The sequence below is a fragment of the Mercenaria mercenaria genome, unplaced genomic scaffold (genome assembly GCF_021730395.1).
Source record: "Mercenaria mercenaria strain notata unplaced genomic scaffold, MADL_Memer_1 contig_3302, whole genome shotgun sequence".
In the NCBI taxonomy this organism is placed as follows: Eukaryota; Metazoa; Mollusca; class Bivalvia; order Venerida; family Veneridae; genus Mercenaria; species Mercenaria mercenaria.
In genome coordinates this window covers 35527-58754 of record NW_026461428.1, presented here as the reverse complement: position 1 = coordinate 58754, position 23228 = coordinate 35527, and the positions used below count along the sequence as shown (strand labels likewise).

General features: G+C 31.9%; 1 protein-coding gene across 2 annotated transcripts in view; it reads left to right on the top strand.

Annotated features, from left to right (window-relative positions):
- The first annotated feature begins 915 nt into the window (after window positions 1–915).
- LOC128552932 (uncharacterized) overlaps window positions 916–23228 on the top strand; it is a 44342-nt gene continuing 22029 nt past the window's right edge. Inside the window, exons 1-3 of one of the 2 annotated variants that reach the window (XM_053534008.1) lie at window positions 916–1285; window positions 1913–1968; window positions 13502–14132. In XM_053534008.1, the coding sequence (XP_053389983.1) occupies window positions 13521–14132 (612 nt within the window). In that variant the 5' untranslated portion in view covers window positions 916–1285; window positions 1913–1968; window positions 13502–13520. Of the gene's footprint in view, window positions 1286–1512; window positions 1969–13501; window positions 14133–23228 lie in introns of those variants that run through there. The other variant, XM_053534009.1, reaches the window with a different exon arrangement.

The following is a 23228-nucleotide window of genomic DNA, read 5'->3' as shown; positions in this document are numbered from 1 at the left end:
GGGAAAACTATTTACCGTATTGTGAAATTATAAAATACAGCAGGTTATAATATATTTAGAATCCACACAGAGGAAACCAATTTCCACGTGGACTATTTGCGAGATGATCTTGAGGGAAAATATTTCTCCTCTAAAATTGATTCTAAAAATAAATTGTGTTTACACAACATTCAGAATAGACCGGCAATGTTGCACAGCCTAACACAGTTACACGACAATGCATACAATGGAAAGAAACAAGGCAACGCGTTTACATAAAAGAAGTAAAGATTTGTTTGTAATGTTTTACTTTGAAATAGGCAGTTGAGAAAAAAAAAGGATTAATTTCGGTGCAGAAAGTGTTCTTTCACTTCGGATTGTGTTATATTGTTTAGACCTTGGAGAATTAAGGCAGAAAAGAACTTAAGAAGTTGGTTTTATGGTATTCATAGGACTACCCAACCAATGTAATTCTTTCGGTTTCGATCTGCATTACTTGCCATATGCAGTGTATAAACATGAAAACCGTCTCATTTCATGCAGATTGTATTCTAGCAGTGAAAACGTGTGATTAAAACACTCGTTCCACACGAAGGAAGGAAAAAAAATAGGATCTATTTACTTTGGACTTCTTTCAAAGTTAGGATCTATTTACTTTGGACTTCCTTCGACTACACCACGGAAGCACATTTTCGATCGAGTCACTGACCTTTACCCTAAAACTAAATACTAAAAAACTACTAAGTCGTACTATGTACTAATAAACTTTGATAATGTGGCAGTTGACCTGAATACAATCGACACTGTTTATTGTCCAATACAGGTAAATCCAATAATTGCTTTGCAATAGATCTATGGCGGATTATCTTTGAACATCCCTGGACCTATTGGACTCAACTGCCACATTATCAAAGTTTATTAGTACAGTCCATATAATAAACAAACGTGTTTGTAAACATGGAAGAATCCAAACGGAAGGGGAAGAAGCATTTTATAGCACTAATTCGATGGCAAAATACAATACATATCGTAGCCCTGACCAACCGGTAAACCGGGTCAGTCTATTTCATAAGTGCAACAACACAGCTGACCCATTTAAACAAGCTGTAAAATTATTTGATCACGTGATGCTACGCATTACGATATATTCTATAAATAGACTGGTTTTTCCCAACGCGTAAAACCGAGTTTCCCAAAACTCCCTTGATTGATTGTGGCAGTATAGTGTTTCCTTACATTTTCTTAACAGTCACACAGCAACGGGGAAAGTACATGTGTTTTTATGATTATTTACTTGGACATATCGGTAAGATACTTTGTTTAAATCTATTTGTACAAACTTTTTCGCCACAACTGTATTTAACAGAGTGATTCACATGTCATGGGGCGGCAGAGTGGTTTCCCTAAGGCTGAGTTGCGTATTTAACTGTCACGCATTCCTCAATAATGATTAGTACATGTATTTACAAGTAACTTTCTGCCTACGTGAAGCATTCGTAGTTGAATAATGTTTGAGCACAGCGGAAGATCTATTTATAATTTGGTAGTAAATTTAGTAACGCATTAGAAAACCAGTTTCTATTTTAAACCAGACAGGTACTTCATGTTAACGTTTACAATAATAAAAAGACACATTGCATGGTACTTAAAACTCATTGCACTTTTTCACTGAGTTTAACAGTAACACTATAAAGTGATGATATAAAAATCCGAATTCAAAATCGAAAGTAGGAAATTAAATCTACGGTGGAAATAACCTATTTCAGTAACCTTCAAATATGTTATTTGGACACTGTTGAAATTAAAAGATATCATATAACAGCAATTCATCGTATATGACACTAGTGCTTGCTAAAAATACATCAAACGAAGAACTTTTTATCGAAACTTAGTAGATATGGACTTAGATTGACAAAGGATTGTTGTTTTTCAGTGCGTCGAAACCAAAAGTGGAAGTACCAGGAAATGAGATGTCTGTTTGAACTATCAGTAAGTGTATCTGGTATTTATTAATATTTGTCATAAGACTAATGAAACCCTTTACTTTTTTATTAAAATTAGTTGAATTTGTTTCGGGTGTCATCGGGCTCGGTCCAGCTGGCTTACGGTAGGTCGGTGCTTCTAACCAGGTGCCCGCTCGTGATGAAATAATGCACGGAAGGTCACCTGGGGTCTTCCTCTACCTTTAAAGCTGGAAATTCGCCATATGACCTATCATATGTCGGTGCGATGTTAAATCCCCACCCCCCAAAAAACTAACCACATATACTTACGATTTGTAATAGCTACGACCCTGCCTTCTGTAACAAAGACCATCGAATAGCTCCCAAAAATAGCAATTTAAATTAATTTAAACTTTTTTTAAAAAAATCATGAAGATATCCACAGTGATTGCTCTCTGATCTTCTAGAATATAAAAAAAGTATCTTAAAGTTTTTAATTTTGACAAAGTCGTTGTTCACTGTTGACCTTTGTTTGTAGTACTTTTAAGAAGTAATTTTAAGTTTTAGAAGAAATTTAATATGAGGTTTTGAATTATAAACTGAAATGACTCTGAAGTGTAAATATAGTAGTTTCATTATATATTTTACAACTTAGCACTTAAAATTGTTCAGGGGATAATTTTGACAAATTCGTTTTTACTGGTAAAATTTGTTTATTTTAGAACCAATTTGTTTATTTTAGAACCTTTAAGAAGTAATTTCAAGTTTAAGGATTTTTTTTTATAAAATAATATGAATTGTTTGGATGTAAGATGAAATGAATCTCTAGTTGTAATATATAGTAGTTTGATTTTATATTTTACGGCCACCGGGATATTTCTGCAAAACCAGGATTTTGGCAAACTTCGCGACCATTTCGAAGTGACGTAGGGGCTTCGTTTTTAGTTTGGATGGTAGTATAGCGACCAGGAGCAATATGTGACTTAGTTTTGTAATATTTGTATAATTGATGTACAAAAAGTCAATTAAAAAATTTTGCCCGATCGGATTTTTCTAAAATCCAATTGGGTGTATGGTGTCCGGTCGGATTTTTAGAAAATCCAGTCGGATATTTTGCCCATATTTCGGCGTGCTGGCGGAAAACCTAAACATTTTATTAAATAAATAAATGGTATATTTCACTTAGTTTTATGTTGTACAACAATTTTGACTAGGTTATAAACAATCCGATTGGACATTTTCAGGAAAAATATAAGATATTTTGTTTGCGGTTATTAATATTATAAAATAAATACCCTTCTACATAAACAGGGTGCATGTACCACGTGACTTTTTCGCTAATCTGGGGTGCCAAAAACATGGCGAATACCTCGGTAAAAGTGACATTTTCTTAAATATCTTTTCGGCAGCCTGTTCAAATAAAAGGAAACATAGATGAGTGCCGTCTCATATGAAAATCCGACACTCGGCTACAAGTTTTTTGTTTCTAAGTCCGTTCGTTTTCTCTAAAAGTGCAACGGCGCAACTGAAGTGAACAAATTAGATGATGTTAAGACGGGGGACATTTTCGCAAATTCAATTGATAAATCCTTTAAATGGCCGTAAAAGACTTTTTTGCGACACGGATATTTGTACGAGTATTGTCTTGACATATACACTTTAAGAAATTACAAATTAAGAGCCTTCAATAGCTTCCTATGCCGGATTTATCAAATTGCTAAGCAGGGGTCCGTTTTTCTTGATGCTAAGACGGGGGCGTGATTCAATGATTTGGTTATGGAAGTCTACATATTTCATTAACCCGCTTCATTTAAGTTTTTTTCATGTTTATACTGCTTACTATAAGAAAAATCCCGTTGTATGTATGTTAAAATTCAAATGGTCATGACAAATGAAAGCTTTTTACCGACTGTGAACTGTGAAATTTTACCTAAGGTGAAATACCTTATTTGACTGATTTAATGAAAAATTCACCAACTTTCACTCTATAGTGTCGGCCCGGTACAATTTCTCCTTTGCTGTATAGTAAAACAAGCACTTTTGGACATAGGTTCAGTGGCGAATTTCACAACAAATTTACAGCATTGAGAGTTCTGTATTTCTGAAGATGAATAATGTCAATAAATCATAAAGAAACAAGTTATCATCAACAATGAACGTCTTTGCTACATATCAAAGTATTCAGTCACTCTTTATGATTTCCAACCCACATCTGTCATGGCCGCCAGTCTGGAATAGTTTTTAATCCTTCCGCACAGAAATGTTGTCCTGGAAAATACACGGACAAAACAACTGTTAAAGACATAGGAAATGACACAAAATGTTTAACAAGTCAAAGCAGAGATGGCTTCAAATCGGGAACTTCAAATTTCAAAGAATTAACTGCTTCCTTGGATACAACGACCCGGAAGTACTTCAATACCTGGGTGACACCCTATCTTAATAGTTTTATTACATTTCCAGGTAGGCTTTGGAAAAATAGTAAGTCTGTTTTTATCGCATTGGTTTTGTCTTCATTGTTTAAGTTAGTTTGCTTCTTTTGGTTTAACCTTCGATAACCTGACATAACCGATATTTTCAAAATTTCTGTATAGAAATACATAGAAACCATAGTCATCAACTTCAAACAAAAATGGAAGCAATAAGTTTTTGTATCACAGCGATAAAAGATATATTGAAATAAAGGGCAAAAAATAAAGATTACTTCACGAGGTTATAAAATTTTGTTAAATAACGATAAAAATACGTTTTTAATGTTTGAAATTATTTTTCTAAACAAATCTATAGTAAAACTGTTAATCGATAAAGGTTATCGGGTCCGCGATCCGTGTATATTCAAGGGAGACTACTTTTGCCGAAACTACTGGTCAATGTATTGGAATGTTGGCCATGCTAGCTGAAACAGGTCTCTAAAGTTCTTACTTTTGCTTTGCTTCTTAAGGCAACCACTGAAATGGTTGAGAATCTGCACAGCAATGTTAATCTCATTTTTTTCTCTTTAGATCATAACTGTGCTGTTTTTATCGCTTTTGTTGGAATACATATCTGAACTTCAGTTTGAAATAAATTATCATACTTTCGAATGTTATTTAGATACATGTATTGAATTATCAGTCTTATGTGCCAGTAATTTCTTCACATGTGTTGTGAAATCATAGTAAATGTTCTAAGGTTAAAGTTTAAATAACTTTTTTTTTTAAACCATTGAATTACAACAAAAGAAAACATAATTCAGAGCCAATATTTATCATAAAACACACTACTGGTTTGATAGACGCAGTGATCATTTTGATACTTAATCATACTATAAAGAGGCCGACCGCCTCAATTGTCAAGTTGTAAGATCTCTTTCACAGACGACCATGATTCGAAGCCCGAAACCGACTATGTCTCTTATGAAAGAAAGTGGACATTTCTTTTAAGAATATTTGAATATGGTGCCGGTTCTTCCCAGGAACAATGGTTCGATAAACTGATCACAATACAACTGGCGTTAAATTTCATAAAATGGAAAGTAAATAAAGACAAATAAGTTGTGAGTAAGGTAAAATTATTTATGAATGCATGCAAAAGCGTTAACACTGTCAAGTTTCTCAGTACGTTGTTGCAAAAAATAATGACACAGAAAAAGAATTAAAGCCTTCATGTATATTAGTCGATCTGCAAAAAAGATGAGCGTATACATCGCAGGCCAGTACTTCATTCAAACGACCGCTCAGTAAAATGATATTCTGTGGGCTGTATAGGCTATTCGTCGTATTCGATACAACAAAATGGGAAGTTGGACACCAAAGCATACTGTATGGGAATGATTAAGGGTCATTGAAACACAGGACCAAAATATCCACCATTTACGGTCTCCTGCAAACCATGGCATATCAGCTGTGAAAGATGTAAAGTAATCCACATTATAGTCAAAACAATTTCTAGAAGTAAAAAGGAGATGGACAAAATGAGCAATGCTTAATATATGCCAATGTAAGGTCGTAATATACTAGTAATGATATTATAATATACATTGTACTAGTAATAATATTATTAGTCTCACCGGGAAAGACCGATTGCCGCAGTTATAAGATCAGTGATTTCTGTCGCCTCTTTCTGGAAATAAAGCCACGCAGAAGGCTTTTTTCTGGACTTATATGTCTTTCCACATTCCTGGCACACAAATGTCTGAAATGTAAATTTATGCACTGTAGTACTACATTGATAATAATATTTCATATTTTTTAAACCAAAAAGGACATTCCGAACAAAATGTCTTAAAATAAGAGATCTGGAAATAACATATACATTTTATGACCAACGAAACCAGTACAATTTCCGATTTCTTTTGACAACTGTTACTGACGCTCATGTCAGATGCGCAAATGTATTTCATTCAGCCGAAAAAAAAAGAATTCAAAGTTAACGCGACTGAAATAGAATTAAATATAAACTGTTGCTTTTTCAAAAACTTAACAGTATTTGTTACAAAGGTTACACATGCCATTTTAGTCGACCTAGAAATGTAGTACATAAATGGAAAGTTGGTGCATTTTCAATAAAATCAGTCAAATTAAGTACTAAGTAGTTCACCTTAGGTAAAATTTCACAGTTTACACTCGGCGAAAAGCTTTCATATGTCATAACCATTTGAATTTTACTACACATATAACGAAATTTTTCTTACAGTAAGCAGTATAAACATGGGGAAAACTTAAATGAAGTTGATAGACTTTTAATAACAAATCTTTAAATCAAGCCCCCGTCTTAGCATTAAGAAAAACGGACCCCCACTTAGCAATTTGATAAATCCGGTCTCGGAAGCTATTGAAGGCTCTTAATTTGTAATTTCTTAAAGTGTATTATGTCAAGACAATACTCGTACAAATATCCCTGTCGCAAAATAGTCTTTTACGGTCTCTTAAAGGGATTATTTATTGAATTTGCGAAAATGTCCCCCGTCTTAACATCATCTAATTTGTTCACTTCAGTTGCGCCGTTGCACTTTTAGAGAAAACGAACGGACTCTGAGACAGAAAACTTGTAGCCGAGTGTCGGATTTTCATATGAGACGGCACTCATCTATGTTTCCTTTTATTTGAACAGGTTGCTGAAAAGATATTTAAGAAAATGTTACCTTTATCGAGCAGTCCGCCATGTTTTTGGCACCCCAGATTAGCGAAAAAGTCACGTGGTACATGCACCCTGATAAAGCGTTAAACAAAAATACGATCGGACACCATATATTTAATTAGATTTATAAAAAAAAAAAATAGCACAATTTTTTTTTTAAATTGATTAATATGTACATAAATAATTTGGAAATTTTACAAAACTCATTTATTGCTCCGTGGTCCCTAAACTACAATTCAAACTAAAATTGAAGTTCCTTAGTCATAAGCCAGCCCAAATCCTGGTTTTGCAAAGATATCTATGTGATGTTTTTTGTGCCCCCCATGAGTGGTGTGTGTGTGTGTGGGCGGGGTGGGGGGGGGGGGGGGCATATAGATTTGATCTTGTCCGTTCGTCCGTGCGTCCGAAGTTCGTGACGCACCTAACTCAAAAAGTGTTTGATATAAATAGATGAAACATTGCATGAGTCTTTATCATGACATGAACTTGCGCACCTCCTATCTTTAGCTCACCTGAGCAAGAAGTGCTCAAAAATGAGCTTTAGTGATTGTCCGATGTCCGTCATTCGTCCGTCCGACATCCGTCCGTCGTCGTCAACAATTTGACTGTTAACACTCTAGAGGTCACAATTTTGGCCCAGTCGTAATGAAATTTGGTCAGAATGTTGCTCTCAATAAAATCTTGTATGAGTTTGATATTGGGTGATCTGGGGTTAAAAACTAGGTCACCAGGTCAGATCATAGGAAAAGCCGACGGAACGTGGTGATAGGATTCTGTATAACATCTTTTGAGACAGATGAAAAAATTCTTCGAATCTGTGTAATACTGGTAGCTCTAATATGAAGGTTTTTTTCCTACCGTCAACAAACATACTGAAAATATGTAAATAAAAACATGACTTTCATATGAATTTACACAAACTAGGGTAAAAAATTATGTAACATCCATCATCCTTTTCACCCTCGTATTCTAATTGCATTTTTTGGCACTTTCGTGTTATTTTTCTCATATTTGAAGAAGATGTGTAGTCATATGTCTAAGATGTCTATATGTGTCTCCGAGACGTTATATAACACTATGTAAGTATGTGTTGCCATTGATATTACTCTAAATACTGCGTTTATGTAATTAAATGGGAAAAATTGCAGTCAACCTATAAAGACGTTGTAAAAAGGTTTTCTTTTTATTTTCATTTGCATGTTCTTTCATGCACGTTCAGAATTAAATTATGCGGACAAATATAGAGCATGTCTGCTTAAGTGCATGAACTTTCGTAGATCTTGTTTTTCAGAAAATGCGATTCAACCTTTGACATTATAAATGTGTGAAACACTTTTAAACACAGAAGCCTCGTGGCAATATAAGTATTTCTATAATATAAGATTGAATCATTGACCTTGTACGTGCACAGCGCCCTACAAGAGTATGTCCGTGTTCAGCGCCATTTCGTATATTTCGACAATTCTCTTTTTGGTAGCTTTGATTTTGCCAGTCCGTTACATGTTTATGATGGACTGGATACTTTGTTAAGTTTTAATGTCATTGTACTGTCGTTTACTTCAGTAATTAGTATTTTCTGTACAAAATAATGTCGGTCCTTGGATACCGTCATCCCAAAAACTGCGAATGTATTCAAACTTCCCAAGTGTTCTCGGAAAATATAGGTGAATGGAACAAAGGAAAGGTACCACTGGAAATCGGAAGGTAAGGGGCATATGATAGGACATATTAGAACATCTAAAACAAATGTTTATCAATAGAAATACCTTGATTTTCCTGACGAATCGGAGAAATTATCGGCCATTTTTCCGTGTAATCTGCCTTTGTAAGTCACGTGATTCCCCACACTGTATATGAAATAGTGGCGTCATTTTGACTTTCGGTGATACTTTTTTCAAAAATTACGATTCACAGTGTGCGGGTTAGTCGCTTTAGATTTTAAAGTTCACCTTTCAAAGGTCTGTGATAAGGCAACAAGGTTAAGCCACAGTTTAAAAAAAAGATACTAAGAATTTGATTTACAAATGTTTCATAAGATCGAATTTCAATTATTGTCCGATAGTTTGGCATTTTAAGTAAAGAAAATACCAATAAGTTAGAAAACGAACTCTCTTGAAGTACCCACAGTAAGCACATCCACGAACGGTAAGAATAGTTTTCGCTTTGAAGCCACACACGTCTGTTACAGTCTTCCAAACGAAGTTAGGTCTACCGCAGATTATATGGAATCAAAGAGATAGATCCAGTCTTGGAGTGGTCACAAGCGTGCTTGTTCCATGTGTGCCTAAATCATTCCCAATCGGCTTAGTATTTTCTTTCATTTTGATATTCTGTTATGCGTCCCTCTTGATTTTGCTGTACCTGATCTATTTTTAGTTCTGTATTAGCTGCCTGTTTTAGTTATAGTTATTTTGCATGTATGCTATATATATTTCTGTTTTGTTTATAATACTTCCATGTTCCTGGATGGTAGCTGCTGATCACTCTATCTAAACTCGTCTATAAGTAGTTTCAAGTTTTGGCTATAATTTTTATTGATTCCTGTAGTTTTAAACTCTTAATCATTATCAGCAGATACTACACAGGTCTTAGTTTTTGTATAAATATATATTGTTTTGCTGTTTTATAAGTATTCTTCATTAGTACAGAAGTCTCGGTTAATTTTTAATCCCCCGCCACAAGTGGTGGGGGGAGGGGTTATAGGAATGGTCTCCGTCCGTCCTTCCGTCCTTCTGTCCTTCCGTCCGTCTGTTCGTAACACTTTCGTGTCCGCTCCATATCTCCTAAACCCCTTGAAGGATTTTCATGAAACTTGGGTCAAATGATCACCTCATCAAGAAGATGTGCAGAACCTATGAGCCAGCCTTGTCGGTTCAAGGTCAAGGTCACAACTCTATGTCAAAGGTTTGAGCCTGCCATTTTGTGTCCGCTCAATATCTCATAAACCCCTTAAAGGAATTTTATAAAACTTGGGTCAAATGATCACCTCATCAAGGCGATGTGCAGAACCCATGAGTCAGCCATGCCGGCTCAAGGTCACAACTTAGGGTCAAAGGTTTGCAGCCTTTCATTTTGTGTCCTCTCTATATCTTCTAATCTCCTTGAAGGATTTTCATGAAACTTGGGTCAAATGATCACCTCATCAAGACGATGTGCAGAACCCATGGGTCAGCCTTGTCGGCTCAAGGTCAAGGTCACAACTCAAGGTCAAAGGTTTGAGCCTTCCACTTTGTGTCCGCTCTATATCTCCTAAACCCCTTGAAGGAATTTTATAAAACTTGGGTCAAATGATCACCTCATCAAGACGAAGTGCAGAACTTATGAGTCAGCCATTGGGCTCAAGGTCAAGGTCACAACTGATGGTCAAAGGTTTGAGCCTTCCATTTCGTGTCCGCTCTATATCTCCTAAACCCCTTGAAGGAATTTTATAAAACTTGGGTAAAATGATTACCTCATCAAAACGATGTGCAGAAATTATGAGTCAACCATGCCAGCTCAAGGTCAAGGTCACAACTAAGGGTTGAAGGTTTGAGCCTTCCATTATGTGTCCACTCTGTATCTCCTAAACCCCTTGAGTCAGCCATGTCAACTCGAGGTCAAGGTCACAACTGAAGGTCAAAGGTTTCAGCCTGCCATTTTGTGTCCGCTCAATATCTCATAAACCCCTTGAAGGAATTTTATAAAACTTGGGTCAAATGATCGCCTCATCAAGGCGAAGTGCAGAACCCATGAGTCAGCCATGCCGGCTCAAGGTCAAGGTCACAACTTAGGGTCAAAGGTTTTGAGCCTTTCATTTTGTGTCCGCTCTATATCTCCTAAACCCCTTGAAGGATTTTCATGAAACTTGGGTCAAAGGATCACCTCATCAAGACGTTGTGCAGAATTCATGAGTCAGCCATGTCAGTTCAAGGTCAAGGTCACAGCTAAAATCAAAGGTTTACCCTTTCACTATCCATAGCAGTGGCGGGGGATTTATCTGTCTTTCAGACTACCTTGTATATGATGGTATCTATCACTGTGATGTATTATCATGTCTTTCAATAATAGTTTTAGGTTGCTACAAAATATTTAATTTTTAGAACCCCATATTTTTATCATGTCTTAGCTATGTTCTTACTTACAGTTTGTTTGTTTGTATGTTATAGGATAGTATGTTTACAAGCTTCAAGTTTCTGCTGGAAATCTATAACCGACGTTAAATAAATCTTATCTGATCTCATCTTCATCTTAATGGGCTGTGATCATTTTGGCCAGTGTTATGGCACTTTGCTAACTTCCTTATATAGGGTATAGTGAAGAAATTGTGTGTGTTTCAAAGTTACATAGATGAAGAACCTTGAAATGCAATTGCGCAGTATGTGGTATGTGGAGGCATCCATGCCCTGTAGATACAATTCAAGTTATTTTATCATAAATGCCTTATACCTCTATGTGATGCAACCATAGTCAACAAATTACATCTCAGTTATTGTCCTTTGATTATTCAATATAAGTAAACTATAGTAGAGTTCCTCAGCAACCACTGGCTAGAATTTTCGAAACTTCATAGGAAGCGTTACTCCGGATGAGATGCACATATTTTCTTCTTGTTTCAGTTAGATGACTTTTATTTAGGTTATTGGCATTTGGTTACTCAATATTAGTAGACTATAGCGTTTGGATATATAGGAAGGTCAAGGGAAGGTTGTAATATAGGATGAATGTTACACTGCCATTATAAAGGAAATTCACAGTTTTCTTATATCCAGTACTGTAATATGAGGGGAAAGAAAGGACACTTGAAATAGATTACTATTTCAAGTGCCCTCTATGTGCCCCGATTATGATAAGCCACTTTGTCAGTTGTTTACTGGACATGCATGATGAAGTCAGATGTTCATGAGCGTAGCCTAGGTGTAAAGTAGCTATCCAGCCAATGTTGAAGTTTTGAATATATATATATATATATATATATATATATATATATATATATATATATATATATATATATATATATAGTTTTTCTTTAAAAAAAAGAAAGAAATAGAAATACATGTATGTCAGTGCATGTGTTGATAACACATTGTTACTGTGTCTTTCTCCTTTCCCTCTAACATTTAAAGAAAGCTCACAGTTTTCTTATATCCAATACTATAAAATGAAGGGAAAGGGAGGACACTTGAAATAGATTACTGTTGTGCTTTTACATGCATTTATCATATTTCGGAGATCATCCATCGCTTTCTTAGCTCATCTAAACTTTGTTCAAGGTGAGCTATTAGTATAAATAGATGGTCCGGCGTCCGTCGTCTATCGTCCTACGTCAACTTTTTTACTTAAACACCTTCTCCACTGAAACTACTGGTCAAAATAACACTAAACTTGGTCAGTAGCGTCATGGCATGGACCTCCATCAAGTTAATTAAAATCTATTCAAATGGTTTACCTTTGCCCCTTTTAGGGTCCACCAGAGATAAAAATAAAATAACCTTTAAAGAACTTCTTCTCATGAACTGTTCGGTGGATCTTCATCAAACCTGGTCTGTATCATCATTATAGGGTCCAATATTATCCAGGAGGAACTTGGTCTCTATTAAGGGAAGCTAGAGCTAAAACTAGAAATACCTTGGAAAGATTTCTCCTCATGAGCCGATATAAAGCTCTTCATCGAACTTGGTCTGAAGCATCATTATAAGGTCCTCTCCCAATTTGTTCAGTTAGGGTCATTTGGCCACTTTTAAGGACCGTAAGAACTAAAACTAGAAATACCTTTCAACGAGTTATTTTCATGAACAGCTAGATGGATCTTCATTTAACTTGGTCTGTAGGATCATTATAATGTTCTTTTTCAAAGTAATTCAAACTGGGGCGCTTTTGCTAAAAATAGAAATACTATTTAATGACTTCTTCTCATGAACAGCTCTATCGATCTTCATCAAGCTTGGTCTGTAACACCTCCAAACCTTGTTCAACTGGGAAGGGGTGCTTTACTGATATTCATCAAACTTGATTTGTAGCAGCATTGAAAGGTCATTTAACAAATTTGTTCAACTGGAGACACTAGAGCTTAAAATAGAAATACATTTCATGAACCGCTTGATGGGTCTTAGTCTGTAACAGCACTACAAGATCTTATGCCAAATTTATTCAAATTGGGGCTCTGGGACCGTTTAAGGGGCCACTAGAGTTAATATATAAATATTTTTAAATGATTTCTTCTGATGGTTATGCGTTTTTGTTGCATGACAGCAAAATATAGAAAAAAACTTTAAATAGCTTGTATTATTGAACTTCCCCACACCTAGTTAGAAGCAAAGTCAGATGGTTAAGATTATCTTCAGGTTAGCGACTTAGGCTCATTTGGGCCTCTTGTTTCCCGATTATTCATGTTTATTTTGACTTGAAAGAGACCAGTGATTGTAGATTATTATCTGAATCAATATACATTGTTTATGTTCTAAATTAAATTGAATATTCAACAGGAAAACATCTCCTTTGGCCATGTCGGACAACCCGGAAAGGTGTGCCAACTATTTAAAAATCGTAAGACTAATCGTTGACGTTGGGACGGATACTGTTAGAGACCTGTTCTATTTTTATAAACCAAAGGAGAGGGTAGCCGCCTTTTTTGCAAGCCATACAATTCTCGATGAATTATTTGACTTAAAACGGAGACATGTGATAACCTCGGAGCAGTTTGAGAAGTTAACAAATGATCCAAACCCGGATGAAATTGATATTTCATTACTCATTACAATTTTAATAAATTTGTTTAAATGGACAATAGATAAACCTGAAAATGGCTGGAATAACCCAATTGCTGAAGATGATGCCACACTCGGTGCTGACCTTTTACGTCTGAAGAAATTAAGGAATTCGTTAGTAGGACATAGTCCAGACGGTAATATTTCTACCGAAGAATTTGAAGACTTATGGGGACAGACTTCATGTATTTTAACCAGGATTGCAGAAATTACACACAATGATACAATTGCAGTTGTGATAAAGTGTTATAAGTCCAGTTCATTAGACAAACATGATGATAAGTATATCCCATTATTACGACAGTGGTATGAAGAGTCGATGTCAGCTATTTCGAATCTTCAACGGAGGGTAAGCTTTTGTTTATACATAAAATAGGATCAACAGAAATAATAAAAACGACCAAATGTTCCGTAAATGAAAATATAAAAAATTACGTCAGTAGTATTAGAATTACCGATTCTGGCACAACCTTGACCCCCCTGACCCCTTGACCCTATTCTAAAAAATCCAATGCCGGACAATTAAAAATCCACAGGTTTTAACTTTACTTTCATTTTCTCATATTTTCAGAAAACCTGGTTTAAATAGTTTGACATATTTTTGAAAATGTTATATTGGAATTTAGTTGTATTTTCTGAAAATGGCTATGTGGGAAACCACAAATTAAACCCAAATCAAAAGCCTGCCATTTTTCTGCCGAGTTGGCAGCAAAACTGTCATTTGCTTTTATTTGGCCGAATCTTTGGCCCGAATCTTGGCAGAAATTTGGCAGTTTTAAAATTATATTATATTTATTAATAAATGTAAGATATTTGATCTTATTTTGAATTAATAACTACATTATTAGTTTTTAAAATAATTTTAATACATTTGTTATAGATGAGTTTTACAAAATAAAATATATTGTTTGAAAGAAAGAAGTTTTACTGATAATATAAATCCTCATTATGTTTACAACAAAAAACGGGAGAAAAATGATAAGGGCTACTTGTTCATCTTGGGGAAAAGATGAAATCAAAGTTTGTTAAAGTACAGGGGGTTAATTTAGATATTCATAAAACAATGTTACCTTTATTACTAAGAAAGGTTTAACATTCCAGGTTTATAATTATTGTGGGCCAGGAAAATCCCCTAGATAATGGCCCCCCTGTCAATGAACTGGATGCAGTTGTATGGACCATGTTTTTTGCTATGACTCAAGACTAGTAAAGTGAATGTGACAAAAAAAATGCTTTCCATTTGAATAAAACTAAATCAAAAACATTTGGAGAAAGATTGCAAAACATTTAGTTGTGAAACCTATAACTAAAACGAAATAAAACACTTGGTCTCGGACACAAATCAAAAAAGGGGGGAAAAGGGGGTAGAGTATACCCCCAAATAAATTGGAGTGATGAATTAGCAGAAGAATTACACAAACCAATTAAAAGAAAATTTATGAAACGAAGAGTGATATTTAATGATATTGATGATACTTGGTCAGCTGATTTAGTTGACATGCAAGCTTTTTCAAAATATAATAAGGAGTAAAGTACTTATTAACCGTTATTGATATATTTAGAAAATTTATGCTTGGGTTATTCCTTTAAAAGAATAAAACCGGAGAATCTGTTTACTGAAGCATTTGAAAAAATAATTTCTAAAAGGACGATTACCACAAAATTTTGGGTAGATGAAGGAAAGAATTTTATAATAAAAAGTTTGAATCATTTTTGATAAAAATAAGATTAATATGTTACCATACTTTTAATGAAGGAAAAGGCTGTTAGTAATAGAAAGATTTAATAGAAGTTTAAAAAGAAAAATGGGGAAAATATTTTACAGAAAATTTAACTTATACTTTTTTAAAATTTAATTTGCGGAATGGTTGATAAATAAAACCAAAACAAAACATTCTAGTTTAAAAATGACACCAACCGAAGCCAGTTAAAAACTTAAATAAAGGTAATGTTTACTTTAATTTATACGGTGATTTAAAGATCCCCAAGAGGTAAACCAAAATTTAAATTGGTGATCGAGTTCGTTTAAGCAAACTTAAAAGACTTTTTGAAAAAGGATATACACCAAACTGGACAGAGGAATATTTATAATTTATAAAATTAATAATACAAATCCCAGAACATTACTTATTAAAAGATTTAAATGATGAAATAGTTCAAGGTTCATTTTTATGAACAAGAACTTTTACCTACTACACAAGAAGTTTTTAGAATTGAAAAGTTATTAGACGAGACTATAAGAAAAAACAAGCTTTAGTAAAATGGAAAGGTTATAGTGAAAAATTTAATAGTTGGGTTCCAGAATCTTCGATTCTTTAAGGGAACCTATGGTTTGGTACATTTAGTGAATTGAAAAAATTTAATTTAGAAAATAAAAAGTTTAATTTATAAATGAGTAATAAAAATCTATTTCTAATAATAATGGAAATAGAAACATAGATCAATTAATTATTCACTTAACTAAATAGCTGCTGCTTCAGAAAAAAGTTATAAATTTTGTGGGAGAGTAAGTATGGGTTATATTTTACAGCAGGTGTTTTTGGTTGCTCAGCTGCATTAGCACTTGTTCCAACTTTTCCCTATATTTGTAGCAGTTGCTGGCGCTGTTCCATCGTAATTACCATATTTACTAACAGACTAAACTTGACGACAAGAAATTTTTTTTAAATATCGCATCCCCCACAAAATAAAACAACTTTAAACAAAAGCACGGATGGGAAAAGAAAATTTAAAAGAAGAAAAAAAGTTATTCAGGATATTTTTACAATACTATTAGAAATGCAGAAAGAAAAAAAATTATTCAACACCCCTTGAAATGCATATGAAGGAATTTAAACTTAACGGATATAAATGTAAAAAAGAAAGAAAAAGGGCTGTATTAAATTTTACGTGTGTTTTTTAAGATTTTTTTCTATAAGTATTATTATATATAGATGGTTAATAGAAAGGTAGATAGAATGATTTTACCAAAATTTTCCAGCACTTTAGGAGAAATAATGAATCCAGACAAAAATTCATATAAAAAAAGTTCTTAAAAGAAGAAATGTTATTAAATCAAAACTTAATCAATAGTTAGCAAATGAATATAAAAAATCATGTCATTGATAAATTACAAAAATGTTATAGTCCTTATCTTTTAAAAAATAATTTATTTGAATGGAACTGCGGTTGTCTATTAACTGAAGAAGAAAATGCTGAAAGATTATGTGATTGTCCCAGACCAAATAATATTCGAAAACAATCCTAAAAAAGTTTTTGGGAAACCCGATTGTGACACTAATGAAGAAAAAACATATAAAAGCACTTATGCAGCATCCAAAGACCTTAATTTTAAATTTCGGGGTTTTATAAAAAATGTGCTCCCAAAGGAAAAACCAAGTTAAAAAGTGGAATATCAAAAACCAACGGAAAAAGATATAAATTTAAATATTTTAATTCATTTTAAAAGATAATTTAAAACTTATTTATTTTTATTATTTTTTAAAATCCTTTTTTCCTTAGTGTTTTTTTTTTTTAAATAAATATTTTAGATGGAAAATCGAGAGATCTACAAAACAATATTATAAGAAATTTGAAATTAAAATTACTTTATAGACAAGATCCAAGAATCAATTTAAATTTTAACTATAAACGACTCTTATGAATACTTAAATCTGAACTTAAAATTTTTAAAAAGGTATTAAAAATAAATGTTGTTTTAAAAATAACTTTTGCAAAATGGTTTTAAAAAAACTGATACAATATATAAATCAGCTTATTTTCAATCAAAGGCTTTAGAATTTTAACACAAACGAAATAAAAAAACTTTACATCAAGGCTTTTGATGAAATAATTTAAATAGAATTGGTAATTGGATTTTCTGAAGGAAGTGGCTGGAGAATGAGTCAGTTGATGTTCATTTTATAAATAGATATAAGTATAGTCCGTTGGCTGCTTCAAGTTATTTAGAAATTCCCAAAAACCTTTTACAAAATCCGAAGAAAGGTTTAAATAAATATAAAGAATGATGATAACGATGTTTTAGATGGTGTCATTTAGCTTAAAAATTTTTCCTGTTGAAAAAAATCCTCAAAGAGTTTCAAATTATAAAAACATATAAACGATCTTGATTATACTGGAATTAAATTTCCTGTTACATTAAATCAAATACCTAAAATAGAAGTTTTAAATGAAATATCATTTAATATTTTTGGATATGAAGAAAATAGTATTTATCCATTTTTACATATCAAAATATCAATACGAAGAACACTGTGATATGTTATTAATTACTAATGATAAAATAAATGATAAAATAAATGATAAAATAACTGATGATGACTGTAAATCACCAGAGACCCCAGTCCAACATTATGTTTGGATAAAAGACTTTAATAGATTAATGACAAAACAAAACCAAAGACCAAATAGAAATTTTTTTTTTAAAAGTTGCTTACAACATTTTACTCAAGAAGAATATTAAATGAACATATTCCAAACTGTTTAGCTATTAATGGTACCCAAGGTGTAAAAATGCCAAAAGAGGGAAGTAAAGTACAATTTAAATATTTCATAAAGGTTTAGCAGACCTTTTTTTAATTTATGCTGATTTTGAATCATTAACTAAAAAAGTTTTAATGCTTTACCATCAAACTGAATCTTCATTTACTGAACCTTTATCAAAATCAATAGATTGTGGTTACGGCTTAAAGTTGTTTGTTGTTATGACGATAAATATACTAAACCACCCAGATTTATAGAGGTCCTAATGCAGTTATAAGTTTATTGAAAAAAGCTTGAGGAGAGGAATATGTAAAGAAATATTTAAAGAACATTTCAACAAAGAACTAAAAATGTCTAAAAATGATTCAACCGATTTAAAAAACAAAGTTTTGTATATCTGTGAAAAGAATATATAGAAGGTGAAGTGCCAGTACGTGATCATTGTCATATAACAGGAAAATTTTCGAGGAAGGCTCACTCGATATGTAATTTTAAATTTTTAAAAACTAAACACAAAATTCCTGTATTTTTCATTTTAAAGAGGTTATGACGGTCATTTTTATTATGCAACAAATAGGAAATTTAAAAAAGAAATTAATGTTATTCCTAACAATATGGAAGATATTTTGGCATTTAGGGATTTCTGACTTGGTCTTTATTGATTCATTCCAATTTATGTCTCAATTCATTGGATAACCTAGTAAAAAATTATTCCAGAATTTAAATATTTATCCAAAAATTTGTTTTACATAGAATTATTAAGACAAAAGGTGTTTATCCATATGATTACATGGTTTCATTTAAAAAATTCAAAGAAACAAAATTACCTTCTTAAAAAGATTTTTATTCAATTTTAAATGAAACTAATATATCTGATAATGAATACGAACATGCTAAAATATCTGGAAAAAAATTTAAAATTAAACCAATGGGAGAATATCATGATCTATTTTTTAAAAACTGACGTATTACTTTTAGCTGATGTATTCGAAAATTTTAGAAAACTATGTTTAGAGTACTACAAATTAGACCCTTGTCATTTTTTTAAGTTGTCCTGGGTTAGTTGGGATGCAATGTTAAAAATGACTGGAATTAAGTTAGATTTATAATGATATTGATATGTTCTTTTTATTGAAAAGGGACTGAGAGGGGGAAATTAAGTTTTTTTCCCAACAGATACAGTTAAAGCAAACAATAAATATATGAAGATTATAATTCAAAAGAAGAAAGCAAATACATTATGTACCTTGACGCAATAAAATCTTTACGGTTGGGCTATGTGTCAACCTTTACCCTCTGGAAACTTTAAATTTATATCCGAAAAAACAATTCAAGAAATTAATTGCAAAAGGTTAAAACTAACTTTATAGTTGAATGTGATCTTGAATTTCCAAAAGAATTACATAAACCCTTTAATGTTTATCCTTTAGCTCCTGAAAAAATTATTATACCAGATCAATGGCTTTCGTTTTATAGTAAAAATATAAACAGAATTTGAAATAGGAAAAGGAAATGTAAAGTGTTGGTTCCAACTTTAATGAAAAAACAAAATTATGTGTTCATTTTAAAAATCTTGAACTATATCCCAAATTAGGGTTAATAAGTAACAAAAATACACAAAATATTAACTTTTGACGAAAGTCCTTGGTTAAAAAAGTATATTGATTTTAATATAAAAAAAAGATCTAAAGCAAAAATTCATTTGAAAAGGACTTTTTTAAGTTAATGAACAACTCTGTTTTCGGAAAGGGACGATGGGGGAATTTTTCGTAGAGGGTTATTATTAAATTAACACATGATGAAAATATTTTATTAAAATACATGCAAAACCTTCATTTGTTAGTTCAACGATGTTTAACTTAACCTTTTTGGTATTCATAGAATAAAAGAAGTTTTTTAAATTAAACGACCTGTTATGTTGGAATGTGCATTCTAGATTTATCAAAATATTTAATGTATGATTTTCATATAATTACATTAAGGAAAAGTACGGGGGTAATTGTAAATTTATTGTTTACTGACACTGATTCATTATGTTATGAAATTAAAACCAAGATGCGTATAAAAGGGACTTTTATAAGGACAAAGATTTTTGATAATAGTGATTACGATAACAACTCAAAATTTTTATTTCGATAATAAAAAAAAGTAATTGGAAAATTTAAAGTAAAAGCTGCCGGTATTCCAATAGTTGAATTTGTTGGATTAAGAAGAAAAAATGTATTCATATTTATTAGAAAAACGAAGTAAACTTTAAAAAAATGTAAAGGAATTAAAAAACTTGTTGTTAAGAAAACAATAGTTCATAAAAATTACAAAGTTTACTTTGTTTAATTCAACCCAAAGTAATCACACTTTAAAGTTATTCGTTCTAAAAACAATCTTTCCAGTATGTTATAAATAAACATCTTTATCATGTTATGATGATAAAAGATATATTCTTGATAATGGTATTGATACTTTTGTTATTTTTAAAATTTAAATTAAAGTTTTTATTAAAGTTTTAAAAACTTTAGTTTTAATTAAATTATAGAACCATAAATTGTTAATGAATATTCATAACGTTTAAAGAATTAATATAAATAACATCATTTTATTTTAAATTCATTTGCTAATTAATAGAATGATTCATTTTTTTATTATTTTTTACATTATAATTTGAAGAATTACATTTTCTTTATTTTTTAGTTGTAATTTAGCTTCTCCTTTATCTAATTTAATTGCATAAACAAGAAAAATTTAAAGATGCAATTAAAATTAATTGTTACATTATTACCATTTTGAACTAAACCGGGAACTGCAATTTACATTTTTCCCATTGAAATAATCCACTATCAGTATCTTTAGTATAACTTTTTTAAAAAACAATGGGGTTTTCTTATTATTTGTTTTTTATTTTATTTTATTTTTCATTTATATTTTTTAAATTATTCCCATTATATTAATTATTTCAGTTAAATTTCAGTTAAATAAATGTTCTTTTTTATTAAAATAATTGATAATAGTTTGTTCATTTACTTTTGATTATTAATTTTTAGTATTTTATACAATAAATCATACAACGGTACTTTTATCTTGTAACATTTAATGAAAAATAAACAATAATATCCACAAAGCATACTTGTTTTGTCTTGATATTGAACATTGGTTGTATTTTACATTTGGTATATACTTAATTACTTCTTTGGTGGAGGAAGTCCAAATGGATTCAAAAATACAAGCTTTTTCTGAAAACCCTCTGGTTTTATCGAAATAATGTTATTTAATAACAAACCCAATGTGTTCCAGGACCAACAGAGGTCGTCCAATTTTATAATTCCACACTCGTCCTTTTCTTTTAATTTTAATTTTGGTAGACCTGGGGTCTCCGAGAGTTTCACTCTTGGTAAATTATTTCTACTAAATACACCCCTAAAGTTTTTAATTTTTAATTTTTTTTACCCATTGTTCTATTTCAAAGTTGAAATTGGTTTGTTTATAAATTTTATTTTTTTTTACTATAGGAATTTCTCGTAAGGTCTCCGTTGTGAACCCAATCTGTAATCCTTTCCACTTAACAAAGATGTAATCAAAGGTATTCCTAGACTAGCAGCCAACATCCCTAAAAACCCCCGTCTTGTTTTTGTTTTTTTTGTTAATTTAATCACTCCGATCCTACTAATTGCTTTCTTTGATTAGGGGGTAAGATTTGGTGATATCATATTTCTCTTATTTTAGCTACGGGAAATATACCTTTTCCCAAAGTATTTTACTAAAAAACCAGTACGGGCCAGCCAGCAAAGCACCAGGGCCTAGAGGGGCTAATATTTTTGGAGCTATTTTTGCTGCCATTGGAAAGAATTGTTTTTCCTAAAAAACCCAAAGCCAAGCTCCTAAAAATCCACCATTTTGACCTTGACTGGACATTTTGACTTTTTGAAATTGAAATTTTCTAATCCTTCTTATTTGCAACAGCTTTTTTAATTTGTTTAATTGTGTTTTTGTTTAAAAGTAAAGGGAAGTTTCCATGTAATTGTTCATGTTTTAATCTAAAAGTATGTGGAATTTTGTTGTTGTAGGCTCGGGCAAAATTTTTCTTTTGTCCATCTGTAAGGTTATTTTTATATTCAATATAATTTGATGACATTATATATAATTTATATTTATATTTATTTTATTTAAACAATAACAAGTTCATTTCCAATAGTATTTATTTCAACGTTTCCTCATAAAATACAATTGCATAAACACGGACATGTGCTGCCGGCCGAGCATTTAATTTAGTGTTATGTTATTGCTTAGGATCTTCTGTTATTGCTTCCTTTTTATATTCTAAGTTAAATAAAAACAAATCCATACAAACTTTAAAAATTAAATCTATTTAAAAGGCTTCCGGTTTAGTCTTATTATTTTGTTTATAATTAATAATTTTAAATTTCATCATCATATATTCTTGATATACTTGTGTTTCTATTTCTGGATAAAAAACACCATTTTCACTTCAAAACCGACAAGAGCTCAAAGTAAAAGTTATCAGCTGCTGCATCAACTTTAAAAGTATTAATAAAAGTGGATTCTGTTTTTGTGCATTACTTTTTTTAGGTCGTTGTAAATTAAACAAATACATTTTTGTGGTTTTATTACCAACCGCTGTTATTCTAAAGTTTTGTCCGTCTGCCGTGTATCAGTTGATTGCGTCATCATTTCCCTAAGGTATGACCATCTTGCTTTTGTAATTTTTTCAGTAGCAATTAGATCAAACCCAAATTCATTAAAAACCAAACGTGGAACCATAGAATTAATTTTTTTACAATTACTCTACCAGCGCAGCAGCATTAGCTCTAAAAATTAATTCATCATCATCTGGGCAGCTGCGTGTTATTTGAATTTGATTGGAGGTAAAATATTAGTTTCTAAACCCCGGAAAAAAATGATAATTATTTAATGGAATTTTAGCATTTACTTCTTTAACACCTTGGAGTAT